Source organism: Microcebus murinus, chromosome 14 (genome assembly GCF_040939455.1).
Source record: "Microcebus murinus isolate Inina chromosome 14, M.murinus_Inina_mat1.0, whole genome shotgun sequence".
Classification (NCBI taxonomy): domain Eukaryota; kingdom Metazoa; phylum Chordata; class Mammalia; order Primates; family Cheirogaleidae; genus Microcebus; species Microcebus murinus.
The window spans coordinates 72867244-72890146 of NC_134117.1; the positions used below are offsets into that span (position 1 = coordinate 72867244).

The 22903-nt window shown below is 40.9% G+C and overlaps 2 protein-coding genes across 2 annotated transcripts in view; one reads left to right on the forward strand and one right to left on the reverse strand.

Annotated features, from left to right (window-relative positions):
- The first annotated feature begins 4955 nt into the window (after window positions 1-4955).
- LOC142875577 (high mobility group protein B1) lies at window positions 4956-6455 on the forward strand. Its single transcript, XM_076010253.1, has one exon. It carries the CDS (start codon window positions 5727-5729, stop codon window positions 6213-6215), a length of 489 nt encoding a protein of 162 aa, XP_075866368.1. The 5' UTR covers window positions 4956-5726; the 3' UTR covers window positions 6216-6455.
- Window positions 6456-10343: 3888 nt separating this feature from the next.
- The window catches only part of ZNF487 (zinc finger protein 487), a 56615-nt gene continuing 44055 nt past the window's right edge, over window positions 10344-22903 (reverse strand). Inside the window, 6 exon segments of the mRNA XM_076010252.1 lie at window positions 10344-15074; window positions 15076-15196; window positions 15199-15372; window positions 15375-16233; window positions 18444-18539; window positions 18815-18939. Of these exon segments, the coding sequence (XP_075866367.1) occupies window positions 14846-15074; window positions 15076-15196; window positions 15199-15372; window positions 15375-15480 (630 nt within the window). The 5' untranslated portion in view covers window positions 15481-16233; window positions 18444-18539; window positions 18815-18939 and the 3' untranslated portion in view covers window positions 10344-14845.

Here is a 22903-nt window from a genome sequence, read left to right on the forward strand (position 1 = left end):
TAAATAAAAAATTCTCTAAAGAAATTGAAATATTATGAAAGAACAAACAGAAATCCTGGAAATGAAAGAGGCATTCAAGGAACTTCAAAACACAGTGGAAAGCCTTAAAAATAGAATGGATCACACAGGAAAGAATCTCAGAGCTTGAAGATAGTGTCTGTGTGCTAAACAAATCAGATGAAACAAAGAACACAGAAGCAAGAGACAAGAACAAAACATAAAAGAAATGTGGAGTTGTGTAAGGAAACAAAATAAAAGAATTATAGGCAGCCTAGAGAGAGAAGAAGAAAATATACAAGGGCTGGATAAATCTATTTCTTGGAATACTAAAGGAAAATATGCCTGGCCTAGCCAGAAACCTAGATATCCAGATATAAGAAGTACACAGAAGTCTTGGGAGACTCAATGTGAAAAAGCAATCACCACGTCACATAATTATTAGAGTAGCCAAAGTAAACATGAAAGAGGCAATCCTTGAAGCAGTAAGGTGAAAACAGCAAATAACCTATAAAGGAAAACCTATCAGACTAACTGCAGACTTCTCAACTGAAACCCTCCAAGCTAGAAGGGACTGGGGACCCATCCTCAATCTTCTAAAACATAATAATGGCCAACCTAGAATCCTTTATCTGGCAAAACTAACCTTCATCTATGAGGGAGAACTAAAGTCTGTCCAAGCAATCACTGATGGAATTTGCAAAGACCAAACCTGCCCTGCAGGAAGTACTCAGACCTGCATTGTACACTGAACAGTGCAATAGACACTGACCAAAATAAAATTACTCAGGAGTTAAAAACTAGAACCCAGATTCCACAATGGCTTGAAAGGTAAAACAAAACAATAAGAATTTACCCAAAAATATGAACAGAAATCTACCCCAAATATCAATCTTCTCAATAAAAGTGAATGGTTTGTCCAGATGCAGTGGCTCACACCTGTAATCCTACCACTCTGGGAGGCCAAGGGGGAAGAATAGTTTGAGCTCAGGAGTTTGAGACCAGCCTGAGTAATAGCAAGACCCCATCTCTACTATAAATAGAAAGAAATTAGCTGAGCATGGTGGCGCATGCCAGGAGTCCCAGCTGCTTGGGAGACTGAGACAGAAGGATTGCTTGAGCCTGGAAGTCTGAGGTTGCTGTGAGCTAGGCTGGTGCCACAGCACTCTAGCCCAGGCAACAGAGTGAGACTCTGTCTATAAATAAATAAGCAAACAAATGAACAAACAAATAAGAATGTCTCAAACTGTCCTCTGAAGAGACATAGACTGGCTGAGTGGATAAAAAATTATAAACCAAGTATCTGCTGTCTCCAGGAAATGCATTTAACCCACAAAGACGCTTTCAGACTCAAGGCTTGGAAAACAAAGTTCCAGGCAAATGGAAGCCAAAAGAGAGCAGGGTAACAATCTTGATTTGAGACACCATAAACTTTAAAATAGCAAAAGTAAAGACAAAGATGGTCACTATATAATGGTGAAAGGAAAAATCCAACAAGAAGACTTAAAAATTCTTAATACTTATGCAGCCAACCCAGGGACACCCAGATACATAATGCAAACCCTGTTTGATCTAAATAGCATGATAAACAGTACTGCAATGGTAGCTAACAATTTCGACACCCCACTGATGGACAGATATTCCAAACAGAAAATAAGCAAAGAAACAATGGACTTAAAAAGAGCTCTAGAAAAAGTAGGTCTCACAGACATATACAGAACATTCCACCCAAATAAAGCCAAACATCCAAACATACATTCTTCTCATCAGCTTATGGAACTTCTCTAAAAGGCCACAAATCAGACCTCAACAAATTTTAAAAAATAGAAATTGTACCATGTATCTTCTCGGACCCTAGTGGTATAAAATTAGAGATCAATTCCAGGAGAAACAACACTTTGTAAAGTAATGGAAATAAAGCAATCTACTGCTGAATGATTACTGGGTCAAGGAGGAGATCCAGGTGGAAATGAAAAGATTCCTTGAACTAAATGACAATGGGGACACAAGTCATCAAAATCTGTGGGATACAGGGAAAGTATTCCTGAGGGGAAAACTAATAGCATTAAATGCTCACATCCAAAAGCAGCTCACAAATCAAGAAACTAAAAAACTGAAGATGGCGGACAAAATACACCGCCAGACAGAGTGTCTCTGCAGAAAAGACAGATTCTAGCACAAATTAGAAGAAAGAAGCAAGAAGACGTGCATACAGTGGATGAGGGTCGGAAGGAGGTGTACCTGAGAGCACAGGAGACTCCACGGGAGGAGGTTGCGGAGGAGAACTGGAAGCAGAGACGTCAGGAGCAGCCTGGAGACCAGTGGCAAGGGTAGGTAAAGTGGTTAACTCTCCCCTCCCTTGCATCTCGGACTGCTGGTGGGCTCCACAGTGGGTGGAGAGACCTGCGGACACGAGCCCAGAGATGGCCGCCGCCAGTGAGCGGTAAGCCAGTAGCAGATGCGGCACCATGCTCTCAAATCCCGCAGGGAAACTCCGTGTGCACAGACCCAAGCCACGCGGCAGGCGCCATATTGATTTATTCTCCCTTCTGCCAGCCCTATCCCGGATTACGCAGAGAGACAATATAGCCACAAGCCGGAGGCACCTCCAGGGAATGGGACCTTCCCTTTTGGGGCCCTACAGCTGACGAAGGGGAACTTAGACTGTGAGCTCCCTACCCGCCAGCCCTCCCAGGTGCTGCTGGCATGGTGTTCCCAGGAGAACAGGGCAGACCATGAGGCTGAGAGACATAGACCCAGCTTGGGCTCCCCGTGGGTGAATTGGGACTGGGACTGCTCTCCCTGGTGGGGATATAGTTTGAACTCTGGGGCCCAGAGGTCAGACCTGCAGACCAGATCCTGTGCACCAAGGTCTCGCATTGCCCGAGGAACAGAAGGGATATACGTGAACAGCCTACTGAGGTGTGTGTGCCTTCGGGGGCAGATCAGCGTCCTAGAGGGCAACCCTTCTCCCAAAGGAAGGCTGTGAGCCCAACCCAGGTGGCTTTCCTGCACAGGGAACCTCCCTGCCGGCATCACAGTCAGGGGAGGCCTGGTGGTGGGAGGTCTGGCCTGCTTGCAGAGGCCCAGGAGTAGCTGCAGAGTTGGAAAGGGTGGAAAGAAGTGAGGCCCGCTCCAGACTGTGGGTCTCAGACGGCATCACCCCACACGTAGACTTTCTGACTGAGTGGGGCCATTCCAGCCCCTCCCTGACAGCCTTTCCTGAAAGCAGAGAACAGAACTCTGACCCCTGCTAATGACATTGGTGGTGCCTGAGGGCAGGCTGACCTAACTCAGCTCTGCCCAGACTCATTCCCAGACCAGCACTCACTGAAGGGGAGAAAAGTACTCACCTGGAAGTCCCATGACCCCACCAACCACCTGAGGCACTAGAGTGCCCCTCTACAGTACAAGAGCTGATAACAGGACACAAAAACAACAGTGTAGCCTGCTCCTCCAAGAAAGCGCCACCTACTGACAGGGAGAGCATCCTGCACACCCTAATCATGGCACCTACTGACTCATTATACAGAGAGTGGTCGAATCTCACCCACAGACATCACCTACCAGCTGAGAAACTAAGCAAGGCATGTGAATATCCAAACAAAAACCTAAATGAGAGAAACAACAACTGATCGACATGGGAAGAAATCAGAGAAGGAACTCTGGAAATATGAAGGACCAAATGGAAAACACACCCCCAGAGGAGTACCAGCCCATTGGAAATGGACACCAACCAAAATCAGGCAACCAAAATGACAGAAGAGGAATTTCGAATGTGGATCATAAGAAAATTCAACAACCTGTAAGAACAACTCAATAACCAACACAAAGAAACCACAAAAAACCTCCAGGACCTGGAACAAAAGTTCACTAAGGAAATCGACACAATGAAGAAAAGGTTAACCGAACACCTGGAAATGAAGAATCAATTCAATGAAATACAAAATACAGTGGAAAGTCTCAAGAACAGGGTAGATCAAACAGAAGAAACAATCTCAGAGATTGAAGATAACACCCTCCAATTAAAGAAATCAGTCACAGAGATAGAGCAGAGAAACAAGAGAAAAGAGCAAAGCCTACAAGAGATGTGGGATTATGTGAAGAAACCTACTGTGAGGGTCATAGGGTTAGCAGAAGGGGAAGAAGACAACACTCAAGGGTTGGACAAGCTATTTGAAGATACAATAGAGGAAAATTTCCCAGGCCTTGCTCAAAATCTCGATATACAAGTTCAAGAAGCTCAGAGGACTCCTGGGAGATTCAATGCAAGCAGGAAGACGTTACAACATGCAGTCATCAGACTGACCACAATATCAACTAAAGAGGCCCTTCTAAGTGCTGTAAGATGAAAGAAGCAAGTAACATACAAGGGAAAGCCAATTCGAATAACACCAGACTTCTCTACTGAGACTTTACAAGCAAGGAGAGACTGGGGCCCCATTCTCACTCTTCTGAGACAGAACCGTGCCCAGCCTACAATCTTATTCCCTGCAAAACTAAGCTTCGTATATGAAGGAGAAGTAAAGACATGCTCAGGTAGGCAAAGTCTCAGAGAATTCTCCAAGATAAGACCAGCCCTACAAGAAGTACTCAAAACAGTCTTAGGCACAAAACATCATAATAGAAACTCACGAACATAAAAACAACCAAAACCCAAAGATTAAAGGCCAGATATTACAATGGCTCAAGAGAGAAATCAAAGCAACAACATCCAACAAAACAGAATGAACAGTAATCTACCTTACCTATCAGTTCTCTCAATAAACATGAATGGCTTACACTCTCCACTCAAGAGACATAGGCTGGCTGAATGGATAAGAAAATGCAGGCCAAGTATATGCTGTCTTCAGGAAACACATCTAACCTGCAAGGATGCATATAGACTAAAAGTAAAAGGGTGGAGATCAGTATTCCAGTCAAGTGGAACCCAAAAGAAGGCTGACATGGCAGTACTAATTTCAGACGATTTAGTTTTTTTTTTTTTTTTTTTTTTTTTTTGAGACAGAGTCTCGCTTGTTGACCAGGCTAGAGTGAGTGCCATGGCGTCAGCGTAGCTCACAGCAACCTCAAACTCCTGGACTCAAGCAATCCTTCTGCCTCAGCCTCCCGAGTAGCTGGGACTACAGGCATGTGCCACTATGCCCGGCTAATTTTATATATATATTAGTTGGCCAATTAATTTCTTTCTATTTATAGTAGAGATGGGGTCTTGCTCTTGCTCAGGCTGGTTTCGAACTCCTGACCTCGAACAATCCGCCCGCCTCAGCCTCCCAGAGAGCTAGGATTACAGGCGTGAGCCACCGCGCCCGGCTGACGATTTAGTTTTTAAAGCAACAAAAGTAGGGAAAGACAAAGAGGGTCATTATATAATGGTAACGGGCACAGTTCAGCAAGAAGAGATAACAATTTTAAATATATATGCACCCAACTTAGGGGCACCCAGTTTCATAAAGCAAACCTTACTGGATCTAAGCAAATGGATTAATAGCAACTCCATAATCACCGGAGATTTCAACACCCCACTGATGGCACAAGACAGATCCTCCAAACAGAAAATTAATAAAGAAATAATGGGTTACAGAGCGGAGAGAGTGAGGAGGCTGCGTCTGGCTCCCGCTCTCACAGCCATTGCAGTACATTGAGCTCCATAGAGACAGCGCCGGGGCAAGTGAGAGCCGGACAGGCACTAGGCGACTCTGTGCCTTGCTGAGGAAAAATAACTAAACATGGGCAAAGGAGATCCTAAGAAGCCGAGAGGCAAAATGTCATCATACGCATTCTTTGTGCAAACTTGCCGAGAGGAGCACAAGAAGAAGCACCCAGATGCTTCAGTCAACTTCTCAGGGTTTTCTAAGAAGTGCTCAGAGAGGTGGAAGACCATGTCTGCTAAAGAGAAAGGAAAGTTTGAAGATATGGCAAAGGCAGACAAGGCCCGTTATGAAAGAGAAATGAAGACCTATATCCCTCCTAAAGGGGAAACAAAAAAGAAGTTCAAGGATCCCAATGCACCCAAGAGGCCTCCTTCAGCCTTTTTCTTGTTCTGTTCTGAGTATCGCCCTAAAATCAAAAGAGAACATCCTGGCCTTTCCACTGATGATGTTGCAAAGAAGCTGGGAGAGATGTGGAATGATGCTGCTGCAGATGACGAGCAGCCTTATGGAAAGAAGGCTGCAAAGCTGAAGGAAAAGTACGAAAAGGACATCGCTGCATACTGAGCTAAAGGTAAGCCTGACGCAGCAAAAAAGGGAGTCGTCAAGGCTGAAAAAAGCAAGAAAAAGAAGTAAGAGGAGGAAGATGAAAAGGATGAAGAGGAGGAGGAAGATGAAGAAGAAGATGATGATGATGAATAAGTTGGTTCTAGCGCAGTTTTTTTTTTCTTGTCTATAAAGCATTTAACCCCCCTGTACACAACTCACTCCTTTTAAAGAAAAAAATTGAAATGTAAGGCTGTGTAAGATTTGTTTTTAAACTGTACAGTGTCTTTTTTTGTATAGTTAACACACTACCGAATGTGTCTTTAGCTAGGCCTGTCCTGGTGGTATTTTCAATAGCCACTAACCTTGCCTGGTACAGTATGGGGGTTGTAAATTGGCATGGAAATTTAAAGCAGGTTCTTGTTGGTGCACAGCACAAATTAGTTATATATGGGGATGGTACTTTTTTTACTCTTCAGTTGTCTCTGATGCAGCTTATACGAAATAATTGTTGTTCTGTTAACTGAATACCACTCTGTAATTGCAAAAAAAAAGTTGCAGCTGTTTTGTTGACATTCTGAATGCTTCTAAGTAAATAAAAAAAAAAAAGAAATAATGAACTTAAGCAAAACCCTGGAACAATTGGGTCTGACTGACATCTACAGGACATTCTACCCAAAATCTACTGAATATACGTTCTTCTCATCAGCTCACGGGACATTCTCTAAGATTGACCATATCCTAGGACACAAAGAAAATCTCAAGAAATTTAAAAAAATAGAAAGCATACCATGTACCTTCTCAGATCACAGTGGAATAAAACTAGAAATCAACCCTAACAGAAACTCACATTTCTACACAAAAACGTGTAAATTAAACAACCTCTTACTAAAAGATTACTTCATAAATGAAGAAATCAAGACGGAAATAAAAAAATTCTATGAAGAAAACGACAATGGAGAGACAAGTTATCAACTCCTCTGGGACACAGCTAAAGCAGTTCTGAGAGGAAAGTTTACCTCCATAAATGCCTATAACCAAAAGACAAGAAGATCACAAATAGACAATCTAATGAAACGACTCAAAGAGCTGGAAAAAGAAGAACAGACCAACCCCAAACCCAGCAGAAGAAGTGAAATCAACAAGATCAAATCAGAACTAAACGAAATTGAAAACAGGAAAGCTATTCAGGAGATTAATAAAACAAAAAGTTGGTTCTTTGAAAAAATAAACAAAATTGACACACCATTGGCTAAGCTAACGAAAAGCAGAAAAGAGAAATCTCTAATAAGCTCTATCAGGAACAAAAAAGGAGATATCACAACTGATCCCAAAGAGATACAAGATACAATTTATGAATACTACAAAAATCTTTATGCACACAAACTGGAAAATGTGGAGGAAATGGACAAATTTCTAGAAACACACAGCCTCCCTAGGCTCAACCAGGAAGAAATAGATTCCCTGAATAGACCAATCTCAACAGCTGAAATAGAAACAGCAATTAAAAATCTCCCTAAAAAGAAAAGTCCCAGTCCAGATGGCTTCACACCTGAATTTTACCACACTTACAAAGAAGAACTAGTACCTATCTTACAGAAACTATTCCACAACATCGAGAAGAACGGAAACCTCCCGACACTTTTTATGAAGCGAATATTACTCTGATACCAAAACCAGGAAAGGATGCAACAAAAAAAGAAAACTACAGACCAATATCCCTAATGAATATAGATGCAAAAATTTTCAACAAAATCTTAGCTAACCGAATCCAGACACTTATCAAAAAAATAATCCACCACGACCAAGTGGGCTTCATCCCAGGGATGCAGGGATGGTTCAACATATGTAAATCTATAAATGCAATTCACCACATAAACAGAAGCAAAAACAAAGACCACATGATTCTTTCAATAGATGCAGAAAAAGCTTTTGACAAAATTCAGCACCCTTTCATGATACAAATACTTAAGAAAATAGGCATAGAAGGGACATACCTAAAAATGATACAAGCCATATATGACAGACCCATAGCCAACATCATACTGAATGGGGAAAAATTGAAATCATTCCCACTTAGAACTGGAACCAGACAAGGCTGCCCACTATCTCCACTTCTGTTCAACATAGTGCTGGAAGTCTTGGCTACAGCAATCAGACAGGAAAATGGAATCAAAGGTATCCAAATAGGGGCTGAAGAGATCAAACTTTCACTGTTTGCTGATGATATGACATTGTATCTAGAAAACCCCAAAGATTCAACCAAGAAACTCCTGGAACTGATCAATGAATTTAGTAAAGTCTCAGGATACAAAATCAATATACAGAAATCAGAGGCATTCATATACGCCAACAAAATCTAATTGAGAAACAAATCAAAGACTCAATTCCCTTCACAATAGCAACAAAGAAATTAAAGTACCTAGGAATTTACTTAACCAAGGACGTAAAAGACCTCTACAGGGAGAACTATGAAACACTGAGGAAGGAAACAGCAGAGGATGTAAACAGATGGAAATCCATACCATGCTCGTGGATCGGCAGACTCAATATCATCAAAATGTCTATACTACCCAAACTGATCTACAGATTCAATGCAATACCTATTAAAATCCCATCAGCATACTTCACAGATATAGAAAAAATAATTTTACGCTTCATATGGAACCAAAGAAGACGCCGAATATCAAGAGCAATTCTAGGCAACAAAAACAAAATGGGAGGCATTAATATGCCAGATATCAAACTATACTACAAAGCTGTAGTAATTAAATCAATATGGTATTGGCACAAAAATAGGAATATTGACCAGTGGAACAGATGTGAGAATCCTGATATAAAACCATCCTCATATAGCCATCTAATCTTTGACAAAGCAGACAAAAACATACGCTGGGGAAAAGAATCCCTTTTCAATAAATGGTGCTGGGAAAACTGGATAGCCACCTGCAGAAGGCTAAAACAGGACCCACACCTTTCACCTCTCACAAAAACCAACTCACGCTGGATAACAGACTTAAACCTAAGGTATGAAACTATTAGAACTCTAAAGGAAAAAGTTGGAAACACTCTCCTAGACATCGGCCTGGGCAAAGAGTTTATGAAGAAGTCCCCAAAGGCAATCACAGCAGCAACAAAAATAAATAAATGGGACGTGATCAAACTACAAAGCTTCTGCACAGCCAAAGAAATAGTCATGAAAGTAAACAGACAACCTACAGAATGGGAGAAAATTTTTGCATCCTATGCATCCGATAAGGGACTGATAACTAGAATATACTTAGAACTCACGAAAATCAGGAAGAAAAAATCAAATAACCCCATTAAAAAGTGGGCAAAGGACTTGAACAGAAACTTTTCTAAAGAAGACATAAGAATGGCCAACAAACATATGAAAAAATGCTCAACATCCCTAATCATCAGGGAAATGCAAATCAAAACCACAATGAGATATCACTTAACCCCAGTGAGAATGGCCTTTATCAAAAAATCTCCAAACAATAAATGCTGGCGTGGTTGCGGAGAGAGAGGAACACTCCTACACTGCTGGTGGGACTGCAAACTAGTTCAACCTCTGTGGAAAGCAATATGGAGATACCTTAAAGCGATACAAGTGAATCTACCATTTGATCCAGCAATCCTATTGCTGGGCATCTACCCAAATGATCCAATGACACTCTACAAAAAAGACACCTGCACTCGAATGTTTATAGCAGCAAAATTCATAATTGCAAGGTTGTGGAAACAGCCCAAGTGCCCATCAATCCAAGAATGGATTAATAAAATGTGGTATATGTATACCATGGAGTACTATTCAGCTCTAAGAAACAATGGTGATATAGCACATCTTATATTTTCCTGGTTAGAGCTGGAACCCATACTACTAAGTGAAGTATCCCAAGAATGGAAAAACAAGCACCAGATATATTCTCCAGCAAACTGGTATTAACTGAGTAGCACCTAAGTGGACACATAGGTACTACAGTAATAGGGTGTTGGGCAGGTGGGAGGGGGGAGGGGGGCGGGTATATACATACATAATGAGTGAGATGTGCACCATCTTGGGGATGGTCATGATGGAGACTCAGACTTTTGGGGGGAGGGGGGGAAGTGGGCATTTATTGAAACCTTAAAATCTGTACCCCCATAATATGCCGAAATAAAAAAAAGAAAAAAAAAAAGACAACATTTCAAAACAGACAAACAAAAAAACCTACCAAACATTATCACAGGGAGGTAACATTGACGTAAGCTATAAATACAAATATCTTGTTAATGAAAGGAAGGAACATTAGGGAAATATGTTATTCTAATTAGGAAGAGAGAAAAAATAGTATCACTGGTGTGCAAATATCAGAAATGGAAAGCTGAAGGAATCAAGAAAAATGTTACTACTCAGTTTTACCTAGAATTAACTAAAATCATGAGATTTTATTCCATAAACGAATTAAATATTACTAAATATATTAAAGTAAAATCTTTGAAACCCTCAGACACATGATGGGGACACAGGAAGGAGGAGCCTCAGACAGCAGCTGGAGACCATTTCGGTCCAGACCCTAATTAGATGCAGCCCCTTGGAGCAGCCTGGAGTGGAGCAGGAGGCCTGCCTGTCGACTGACCATTGTCCAGAGGGCGACAGCAGCCAGACATGGGGCCTCTGTCCCTGCACAGTTCCTGGCTCACCTGCCAACATGGTGGGTCCTTCCCTCTGGGGACTGTCTCTAGCATACTCCTCCTTCCACCCAGAATGTTCTACATTCCCTGTGTGTCCATTCAGACCTATAAATAAATAATAAAATAAGGTAAAATATTTGAAATGACCTTGACCTCACATTTATGACCTACTATTCTGAAAGTGATTATTATCAGTGGTAAAAATGAATAATCCTTAACATTTATTGAATATTTACTATATGCCACATAATGTGCTGGGATTATATCATTTAATCTTCACAACATCTCAAATAAAATGAATATTTTTATTGCCTGAAAAAAAAAAAAGAAGTTACCCACTCTGAACAACAAAGAGAAAATTGACTGGGGGGAAATGCATAGAGTGACTGGCACCTGACAGACCAGTCAAAAAACTTAACATTCATGTCATCAGAGTTCCAGAAGGAGAGGAGAAAGAAGAAAGTGCTGGAAAAATACTCAAAGAAATAATGGATCAAAACTCCCCAAATTTGAAGGATTTCTAGAGCAATGCCTTGAGTAGGCAACAGGGCCTGGGAGCTGATTCCCAGGAATACGATCTCAGACATTTCTTCCATAGTAATAGGAAAGAAGGCAGAGTAAATGGGAACAGATGCAGGTAGGTGAATATGTATGGTTATGGGAGTGTAAGAACATTCTCTTGCCATTGCTTTTTTCCTCAGTAAAATAAGAAGCATTGTCATTAGCTGAACAAGAGGTCGGGAAGGAGGTGTTGGAGGTTAAAGAGAGAGGAAAACGTACAGAATACGATCATTCTTGCGCTCAAGAGAGAATGGACTGGAGAAAAACAGTTGGATTGGCCGTGCACGGTGGCTCACGCCTGTAATCCTAGCACTCTGGGAGGCCAAGGCAGGAGGATTGCTTGAGCTCAAGAGTTCGAAAGCAGCCTGAGCAAGAGCGAGACCCCGTCTCTACTGAAAATAGAAAGAAATTAGCCAAACAACTAAAAGTTGAAAAAAAATTATCCAGGCACAGTGGCGCATGCCTGTAGTCCCAACAGTAAGACAGGAGGATCGCTTGAGCCCGGGAGTTGGAGGTTGCTGTGAGCTAGGCTAACACTTGCTGTGAGCTAGGCTGATGCCATGACAACACAGTGAGACTCTGTCTAAAAAAAAAAAAAAGTCAATTTTAAGGGGGAAAATTGTGAGTGGAATAGTGCAACATTAAAATAAAGAGATATAAAAATCAAAAACAGTGAATCAATCTTGATAGAATCCTGGTTCATAAACTATCAGGCATAGGACATTCATTGGACAATTGGATAAATTTGAATTTGGACTGGATATTAGATTATATGATATAGAATAACTGTTAATTTTCTTATATATGATAATGGAATTTCTGGTTAAATCAGAGAATGACATTATTCTTAGCAGATACATGCTGAAATACATATGCATGAAGTGCCAGGATCACCATATTAATTCCAAATGGTTTAAGCAAATAATAATAATATTAATAAACTACACATGGATACATAAATGAAGCAAATATAGAAAAATTTTAATAGTTGTTGAATCTAAGAAGACATCTGGGTGCTCACTGAATTATTCTTTTATATTTTCCCCTATGTTTGAAATGCTCAAGTTGAGAAAAAATAAACTAAGTTCTTAAAGCAAATACAGATGCCATTTAGCCCCTTAAAACCAAGCATTTTGGGATGGATAATACTAAAAGCAGGAATCCTAAAGATATTGACCAACAGATTGTATAATAGTACAGAAAATTAAACACCTTAATTTCAAGTGAAAAACTTTTAGTATTAAATAGAAAACTTGAAAATACACTTGTTACATATTTGAGAGACAAAGATTTATCTTAATTTACAAACTTATATAAATCACTACAAAGTTCAACACTACAATATAAAAAGGCTAAAACATATAGAATAAAGAAAAAATATAAGTGAAAAATTAATATTAAAAGTTTCATTAAGAAAAAGAGGCTGGGCATAGCGGCTCGTGCCTTTAATCCTAGCACTCTGGGAGACTGAGGCAGGATTGCTTGAGCTAAGGAGTTTAAGACCAGCCTGAGCAAGACTCGTGTCTACTACCGTGTTTCCCCGAAAATAAGACAGGGTCTTATATTTATTTTTCCTCAAGAAGACACCCTAGGGCTTATTTTCAGGAGATGTGTTATTTTCCCCTCAAAGCCTCAGCTTGTAGCACGCACAGGATGGCTGGGACCTGACAGGGGGAGTGACCTTGTTGGTGGGGCTGCCCGCACCTTTCTGGTCACCTCTGGGATAGTAGCTGTCATGATGGGGCAGACGAGAACTGTTCATCTTCTTTACCGCTCCTCGATGAAATGCATGGGTTATGCAGATATGCTGTGTAGCCACGCCCATCACTAGGTCTTATTTTTGGGGTGGGGCTTATATTGTGCAAATGCTTAGAATTCCTGCTAGGGCTTATTTTATGGGTAGGTCTTATTTTCAGGGAAACACGGTAAAAGTAGAAAAATTAGCCAGGTGGGTGGCAGGTGTCTGTAGTCCCAGGTACTCGGGAGGCTGAGGCAGGAGGATTGCCTGAGCCCAGGAGTTTGAGGTTGCTGTGAGCTAGGCTGACGCCACGGCACTCTAGCCTGGGCAACAGAGTAATACTCTGCCCCCCCCCAAAAAAAATACATACACACACACACACATATATATATATATATATCAGGGACTACTGAATTCATTGTTTTTTAAAAATCCCTATTCCATATGTGCATAAATTTAAATAACTTTAAATAAACTTTAAATAAAAATATATCTGAAACAGAAATTCAGCAGGGTGTGGTGGCTCACATCTGAAATCCTAGCACTTTGGGAGGCAAGGTGGGAGGACTGCTTGAGGTCAAGAGTTTGAGACCAGGCTGGGAAAGATAATGAGACCCCATCTCTATACAAATTTTTTTAAAAATTAACTGGGCATGGTAGTACACACCTGTAGTCCCAGCTACTAAGGAGTTTGAGGCAGGAAGACTGCCTGAACCCAAGAGTTTGAGGCTACAATGAGCTATGATTGTGCCACTGCACTCCAGCCAAGGCAGTGGAACAAGATGCTGTCTCTAAAAAAAATGTTTTAATAAAAAAATATAGACTTGCTAATATAAGGTATAAACCTTTGTTGACACTACAACAGCTACAAGATATTAATGAGGTTTCCAAATAGCAATTATTTGCTGTTCAATGCAATGTCACTTCTGGGCAAAAGATTTCTCATATTTATTGTGTGCTCCATCCCCACCCTGGGTCATTTCTGCTGTGCAATGAGTCGGACAAAAGGGTAAAGGTTTCTGAGCCTTCTGGATGTTGATAGGAGCTTCTTCTGTGTTGTCTCTCTGATGTTGGTGAAGTCAGGATTCCGGTGAAACATTTCATTATACTCATAGGGTTGCTCCCTGCCTAGTGTGTGTTCTCTGATGTGTTGCAAGAGATGACTTCTGATGGAAAAATTTCCCACATTCACTACATTCATAGGGTTTCTCTCCTGTGGGTCTTCCCTGACTTCAGGGAAGTACTGCAAGGCCTAACCTATATCCAAAGGATATCCAACATTCATTAAATTCATAGGGCTTTTCTCCTCTGTGTATCCTCTTATCTAGAATGAGAGAGGATTTATGGCTGAAGGTTTTCCCACATTCACTATACTCATATGGTTTTTCTCCTGTATCTGTTTTCTGATATATAGGAAGCTTTAGCTTATTGCAAAATGTATTAGCATACTGATTAGTTTCATAGGCTTTTTCTCCTATATGTGTTTCTTGATGCTGAGGGGAATTTAGCTTCTTGCAGAACACTTCCAATCTCTATTATAATCAAAAGTTTTCCCTCCTTTATAAATTTGTTGAGTATGAGTGAGGAGTGCCTTCTTGACAAAACTGTCCTCACTCTTATTACACGCACAGCATTTCTTCTCCATGACAACGCTATGGTGTTTCGAGCTGGCGTCTCACCAACACACAGTGTCTACATTCACAGCGATTCTCCCTTGTGTGAGTTTGCTGATGAACAATGAACACCGGTCTATCAGAAAGGCTTTCACATGTCCATCATATTCACAGGGCTTCTCCCATGAGCACGCTCTCTTTTAGGTAGTGAAGACTGCCTCCTTGTCAAAAGCTTTCCCATGCTCATTATACTCAAAAAACTGCTTCAGAGTTTGAATGTTCTGATGCTGTCAGGGCCTCATTCTGACTGATGGCTTTCCCATTTCTATCATGTTCAAATGGTTTCTCTCTGGCATGAGGATTCTTGTGCTTTCTACAAAGGAGAAATTTCCCACATGCCTTAAATTCATCAGCTTCCTTACCAAGGAGTTTCTATTGCTAATAATTAATTCTGAAATATAATATAAACTCATTCCATATGAGTAATAGTTACCAGGTATTTTTCTTAATAGAATAGGGTTTGTGTCCAGATAAAATGTTTTTCCTAATACACTATTTCTTTCCTAAGTCAGTGTTTTGCTGTTGACAAATGCTGGTGTTGGTTTTCCTGGCTCTTCTCCATCAGATCATCAATTATGCATAAATCTAGAAATAAGCATAAGTTACCACCATTTACAAATGTTAACATATTTCTCATGAAAAGGACACATATTCACATGCCTTATAATAGACTGGTCTTTTGGTATGAAAGAAATCCCAAGGGTATACTTCCTCACTCCCACAGGTTTAGAAAAATCAAATAACTTGTAGTAGTAAAAAATGACTAGGAAATTTGGCAACAAAACACTTTAATTTGGTACTTCAAAAATGTGACTTTGAAAAATGGACAGATAATTTGAAATAAACACAAACAATACATAAAATTTCAGAAAGTGTCAATTTCTACATGTTCAAAGGAAAATTCTATTGCCTGGCCTACATTTGATTCTAACTGGGATTCATAAGAAATACTAGTGTCCAAACAAAGTACATATTACATTCATGCTGTTTTTAGAACAGGATCAGATACACACCTTTATTCATCTAGGACAACATCATCTAAAACTAATAGCCTGTATTTCACTTATACAATAAATTACAGCAGGCCAGGTGTGGTGGCTCATGCCTATAATCCTATCACTCTGGGAGGCCAAGGTGGGCCGATTCTATGAGCTCAGGAGTTCAAGACCAACCTGAGCAAGAGCGAGATACCATCTCTACTAAAAATAGAAAGAAATTAGCCGAACAACTAAAAATAGAAAAACTTAGCTGGGCACGGTGGTGTGTGTCTGTAGTCCCAGATACCGGGGAGGCTGAGGCAGAAGGATTGCTTGAGCCCAGGAGTTTGAGGTTGCTGTGAACTAGGCTGACACCATGGCACTCTAGCCAGGGCAACAAAGCGAGACTCTGTCTTAAAATAAATAAATAAATGCACATAATCATTAGATTCTACGTGCTTCTACCTGTCTCTTTTCATTCATCTTCTGATGTATCTAATAATTGTGAAGTCTTCCTCCTTTGAATTTTCTACCCTTTGAAACTAAGGGGAGAAAATAAAATTCTGAATTCTCAACTCTGCCCAATGAAAGCTAAAAAAGGAAACTACAAATAAGGTATCTCCAGGCTTCTTTCATATCTTCATTACAATTGATGCAATACTTCAGGCAACTCAGTAAGAAAATTGAAAGGTGGACCGGGCATGAGCAAGAGCAAGACCCTGTCTCTACTAAAATAGAAAGAAATTAATTGGACAACTAAAAATATATAGAAAAAAACAGCCAGGCACGGTGGCACATGCCTGTAGTGCCAGCTAGTTGAGAGGCTGAGGCAAAAGGATTGCTTGAGCCCAAGAGTCTGAGGTTGCTGTGAGCTAGGCTGATGCCATGGCACTCACTCTAGCCTGGGCAACAGAGTGAGACTCTGTCTCAAAAAACAAAAAAAGAAAACCAAAAGGTGATATAATAGTGATAATTTACTTCACTATTGCATTACCCTTCTAAGCAATTCCATCATTCTTCCATTTTCTTACTATTTTATCACAGTTGGACACAATTGATGAGTAATGTAGAAATAATTCTAAGGTAATAACATAGCAAAACATTTCAAACTTAGGAAAAATAAATAACTTCAATCCTATGTTTCCTAGATTATAAATGGGCTCAATACACCCATATGACAACTGCAAAATAGAATGAGTTTTATTCATTAAAAAATAGAATTAAATTTTCCCTTTGTTCATTCAAGTTAAAACTTTTTACATTTTGTAAGAAATTATGAAAGTCACAAAGTATCAATCTTTACACATAGGTTTGAAAAGAAACTCAAAAACTAAAATTGGGTCCACTGAAACCCTGATGGTATAATGAGGGTTAATGTTCTATTTTGTTTAGTATTGGATTGTGTATCCTTATTCTTTTTATAAAACAGCCCAGGCTAGCCTGGTGCCTCACACCTGTAATCCCAGCACTCTGGGAGGCCAAGGCGGGCGGATTGCTCAAGGTCAGGAGTTCGAAACCAGCCTGAGCAAGAGCGAGACCCCGTCTCTACTATAAATAGAAAGAAATTAATTGGCCAACTAATATATATAGAAAAAATTAGCCAGGCATGGTGGCGCATGCCTGTAGTCCCAGCTACTCGAGAGGCTGAGGCAGCAGGATCGCTTGAGCCCAGGAGTTGGAGGTTGCTGTGAGCTAGGCTGACACCACGGCACTCACTCTAGCCTGGGCAACAAAGCGAGACTCTGTCTCAAAAAAAAAATAAAAATAAAAATAAAACAAAAAAACATGTTAGCAGGGCCTGCAGTAGTTCTATGTGTGCTAAATGTGTTTGTGACAGGATCAAGTGTACTTTCCTTATCAAGGAGCAGAAAATCATTGTGAAGGTGTTGAAGGCACAAGTACAGAGTCAGAAAGCTAAATAAGAAAATGAAGCTTTTTTGAGTAATAAAAATTAAAAGGCTTAAAAAAAATCTATCAACAGTCCAACAAGCTATCTCTATGATAGCATTTCTTATATGCTCCCCTCCCCCACAGACCTCTCCCTAGCTGGGCTCACTGCTGCCCTGCACATACTGTGTACTCTGCCTCAGGTCCCTGGCACAGGGTATGCTGCCTGGCAGGAATACTTGGAATCCGTTGCCTCATTTCATTCAAATCTGTGTTCATTAAATTATTGACTTCAAAAAGGCCCTTTCCTGACCATACTTTCATGAAGAACACACTACACCTCATTCTCTTCTACCACTAGAATACAGAGTCATCGTGCGGTCAGAGCTGTGTCTCCAGCACAGACACAGCCGGCATGCCATGTGTGTAGAGTGACTACAAAACATACGATGAAAGAAAGATAACTGAAACTGATGCAGAAAGAGTAGTCAAGTGTCTGAAATGAGACAGGAAAGGATTGGATTTTTGGAAGAAAACAAAGACCATTTAGCTATTATCTGCCAGTATGATATATGCATCTGAGGCATGCAAACTCTTTACAATCACTGTCAAAGTTCTTGTAACTTGACAAAGATTCCTGAAAAATTTCAAAGATGACAATATGTCTACCAACAACTATCTACCAAGGACTCAATTTCACCCTGCTTTAAAGCTTCCTATATACTCACTAACTCACCTCGTGGCTCTGGCTTGGGGACTCTTCCTCCACTATTCAATGGCTCCTCTCTTTGCTCCAACTTGAAAATTTCCTCTGGTTTGTTAACACAACACCCTGTGAATGAAAATGACATAGGACATGGGCCAGGTAGACTCAGGTTCAGGATATTTAAAGGAGGACAAAGGTGTGCCTGCACAAAAATAAATCCACTTGAACATTTCACTGGAGAAAAGAACACAGATGTTCTTTATGGTACCAAAAGGGATGAATCAGCTTTGGTTCCGGAATCTCAAGTTTTTAAATCATACTCTCTACAAAGAAACCATCTGTAATCAGCAGCTAAAAATAAAATGAATGTTGTTCAGAGTTTCACATTACACGATCCTCACCCACTGAGAGAGGTGGCTGTCGTTCCCCAGCATCACATCCCTGTACAGAGCCCTCTGAGCAGGGCCAGGTGCTGCCAGTCTTCCCAGGTGAAGCCCACAGTCACATCCCTGAATGACACTGATCCCTGAAACAGCACATGTGTTCATTCTACAGTGATCAGAAGTGGATAGCATGCAATGTTACTGTCAGTAGTTAAAGAGAAAATGCTACATAGAATGATTCTTATCAGTACTACACATCGTAGGGAAATGAGAGACCATGAAGGACTCTGCTAATGTATTATTTCTTGATGCATACAAAAAGTGTGTGAGTTACTGCTAGTATACTGGAAACTACTCCAATTTCTGGAGACATAAAGATAAATAAAAGAATACTCCAACTCTCAAAAATAATCATGTCAGAGACATATTTAAACATAAATGCTTACACTAAGTATTACAGTGCCAAGCTAGCAGTCTCTGAAAGGTAAACATGTAGTTGCAAAGAGAAAAGAAAAGGTAAGTTTTATTTTGTATTTCAGATTGAGCTTCATTCAGGAGTAAAGCTTTGAGTCTTTTTCTTTTTTTTTTTGAGACAGAGTCTCACTCTGTTGCCCAGGTTGGAGTGCCGTGGCATCACCCTAGCTCACAGCAACCTCAAATTCCTGGGCTCAAGCAATCCTCCTGCCTCAGCCTCCCAAGTAGCTGGGACTACAGGCATGTGCCGCCATGCCTGGCTAGTTTTTTCTATATATATTAGTTGGCCAATTAATTTCTTTCTATTTATAGTAGAGACGGGGTCTCGCTCTTGCTCAGGCTGGTTTCGAACTCCTGACTTCAAGCAATCCACCCACCTCAGCCTCCCAGAGTGCTAGGATTATAGGCGTGAGCCACCTCGCCCAGCCTAGCTTTAAGTCTTGATATGTAAAATCATGTGTTCTTTTTTTTCTTTTTTGAGACAGTCTTGCTTTGTTGCCCAGGCTAGAGTGAGTGCCACGGCGTCAGCCTAGCTCACAGCAACCTCAAACTCCTGGGCTCAACAGATCCTACTGCCTCAGCCTCCCAAGTAGCTGGGACTACAGGCAAGCACCACCATGCCCGGCTAATTTTTTTGTGTATACATATATATATATATATATATATATATATATATATATATTAGTTGTCCAATTAATTTATTTCTGTTTATAGTAGAGACAGGGTCTCACTCTTGCTCAGGCTGGTTTTGAACTCCTGACCTCAAGCAATCCATCCACCTCGGCCTCCCAGAGTGCTAGGATTATAGGCGTGAGCCACCTCGCCCGGCCAAATCATGTGTTCTTTTTTTTTTTTTTTTTTTTTGAGACAGAGTCTCACTTTGTTGCCCAGGCTAGAGTGAGTGCCGTGGCGTCAGCCTAGCTCACAGCAACCTCAAACTCCTGGGCTCAAGCGATCCTTCTGCCTCAGCCTCCCGAGTAGCTGGGACTACAGGCATGCACCACCACGCCCGGCTAATTTTTTTGTATATATATTAGTTGGCCAATTAATTTATTTCTATTTATAGTAGAGACGGGGTCTCGCTCTTGCTCAGGTTGGTTTCGAACTCCTGAACTCAAAGGATCCGCCCGCCTCGGCCTCCCAGAGAGCTAGGATTACAGGCGTGAGCCACCTCGCCCGGCCTGTGTTCTTTATACAAGAGAACATAACTACATAAACTACATGAAAAATATTTGGTACATTAATGGAACTAAATAATAGTACAGGCCTGGCGCAGTGGCTCACACCTGTAATCCTAGCACTCTGGGAGGCCGAGGTGGGAGGATAGCTCGAGGTCAGGAGTTTGAAACCAGCCTGACCCCATCTCTACTATAAATAGAATGAAATTAATTGGCCAACTAATATATATAGAAAAAATTAGCCGGGCATGGTGGCGCATGCCTGTAGTCCCAGCTACTCGGGAGGCTGAGGCAGAAGGATTGCTTGAGCCCCCAGGAGTTTGAGGTTGCTGTGAGCTAGGCTGACACCATAGTACTTACTCTAGCCTGGGCAACAAAGCAAGACTCTGTTTCAAAAAAAAATAGTACAATAGAGGCTTCAGATGTATTAAGATAAAGTCTAACAGACATAATAAGGAGCCAGATTAAAATTAGAGACATATTCCTACAGCCTTGAGGTTCCAAAATACTTGATCATTTACCCCTTAATTAAAATCATTTAATTAAAATTTGAGCACCTGTCTAGCATAGCTATTTATATATTTATATGTATATAAAATCTCATTTCCAGTTATTTTTAATACAAATACCTGCATATAAACATGCTAATACAGCTGGCCCTTGAACAGCAGGCTTGAACCGTGCAAGTGCGCTTAGATGCGGATTTTCTTCCACCCTGCTTCCCTGAAACAGGATGACCAGCCCTCCTCTTCCTCAGCTTATTCAATGTGAAGATGACAAGGATGAAGACCTTTATGATAATACATTTTCACTTAATTAATAGTAAATATATTTGTTCTTATGATTTTATTAATAACATTTTATTTTCTCTAGCTTACTTTAAGCATATAGTATATGTGGGAAGCTGAGGCATGAGGATTGTTAAGACCAGGAGTCCGAGATGAGCCCGAGCAAGAGCAAAACCTGTCTTCACAAAAAACAGAAAAATTAGCTGGGAATGTTGTGCACTCGTAGTCCCAACTACTGGGGAGGCTGAGGCAGGAAGATCGTTTGAGCCCACGAGTTGGGGGTTGCAGTGAGCTGTGATCACATGACTGTACTCTAGCCTAGCAACAGAGTGTGATCTTGTCAAAAAAATACAGGCGGGGCCAGCGCGGTGGTTCACGTCTGTAATCCTAGCACTCTGAGAGGCCAAGGTAGGCGGATTGCTCAAGGTCAGGAGTTCAAAACCAGCCTGAGCTGAGCAAGAGCGAGACCCCATCTCTACTATAAATAGAAAGAAATTAATTGGCCGACTAATATACATAGAAAAGTTAGCCAGGCATGGTGGCGCATGCCTGTAGTCCCAGCTACTCGGGAGGCTGAGGCAGCAGGACTGCTTGAGCCCAGGAGATTGAGGTTGCTGTGAGCTAGGCTCACAGTGAGTAAGTGATGCCACAGGACTCACTCTAGCCTGGGCAACAAAGCGACACTCTGTCTCAAAAAAAACCCCACAAAAATAAAACATACAATACAAATAACATATAAAATATGTACTAATCGACTTCCAGTCAACAGTAGGCTATTACTAATTAAGTTGTTGGGGAATCAGGCCAGGCACAGTGGCTCACACCTATAATCCTAGCACTCTGGGAGGCAGAAGCAGGAGGATCCCTCGAGGTCAGGAGTTCAAAACCAGCCTGAGCAAGAGCTACCCTGTCTCTACTGTAAATAGAAAGAAATTAATTGGCCAACTAAAAATATATATAAAAAAAATTAGCTGGGTATGGTGGCGCATGCCTGTAGTCCCAGCTACTTGGGAGGCTGAGGCAGGAGTATTGATTGAGCCCAGGAATTTGAGGTTGCCGTGAGCTAGGCCGATGCCACAGCATTCTAGCCCGGGCAACAGAGTGAGACTGTGTCTCAAAAAAAAAAAAAAAAGAAAGCCATTCAGTCCCTGTTGCAACTACTCGATTCTGCCATTATTATGTGAAATCAGTCATAGACAATAAATACATAAACATATAAGCGCTTCTTTTTTCCAATAAAACTTTATTGACAAAAACAAGTGGCAGGTCAGATTTGGTCTGTGTGCCACAATTTGCTGAAACCTGATCTAGAGAGCAGACAAGAAAAGTTAAGATACAGTCATATCAAAATTAATCTAATAAAAAGCACCTTAAATACAAGAAGGACTGTCTCTTGAAAACCTAATCTGCATTTCTAACAAGTTCCCAGGTCATGCTCATGACACTCACTGCTGGTACATGTTAGGAGTACAACTCCACTTCTGAAATCACGAATGCAAACAATAGAGAGTCAACAAAGAGGTGAAATGAACACGAGAGATACATGTCCAAGTTTGTATTTCAGAAGCAATGATATAGAGTTATGTTAATCAATATGGTAGCCCCTAACCACATGGGTTATTGAGCACTGGATATGTGGCTAGACCAAACTGAGGTGTACTATAATT

What these genes read in the sequence shown, in the direction of transcription:
- LOC142875577 (XM_076010253.1), top strand. Translation starts at nt 5,727, where the DNA reads ATGGGCAAAGGAGATCCTAAGAAGCCGAGAGGCAAAATGTCATCATAC.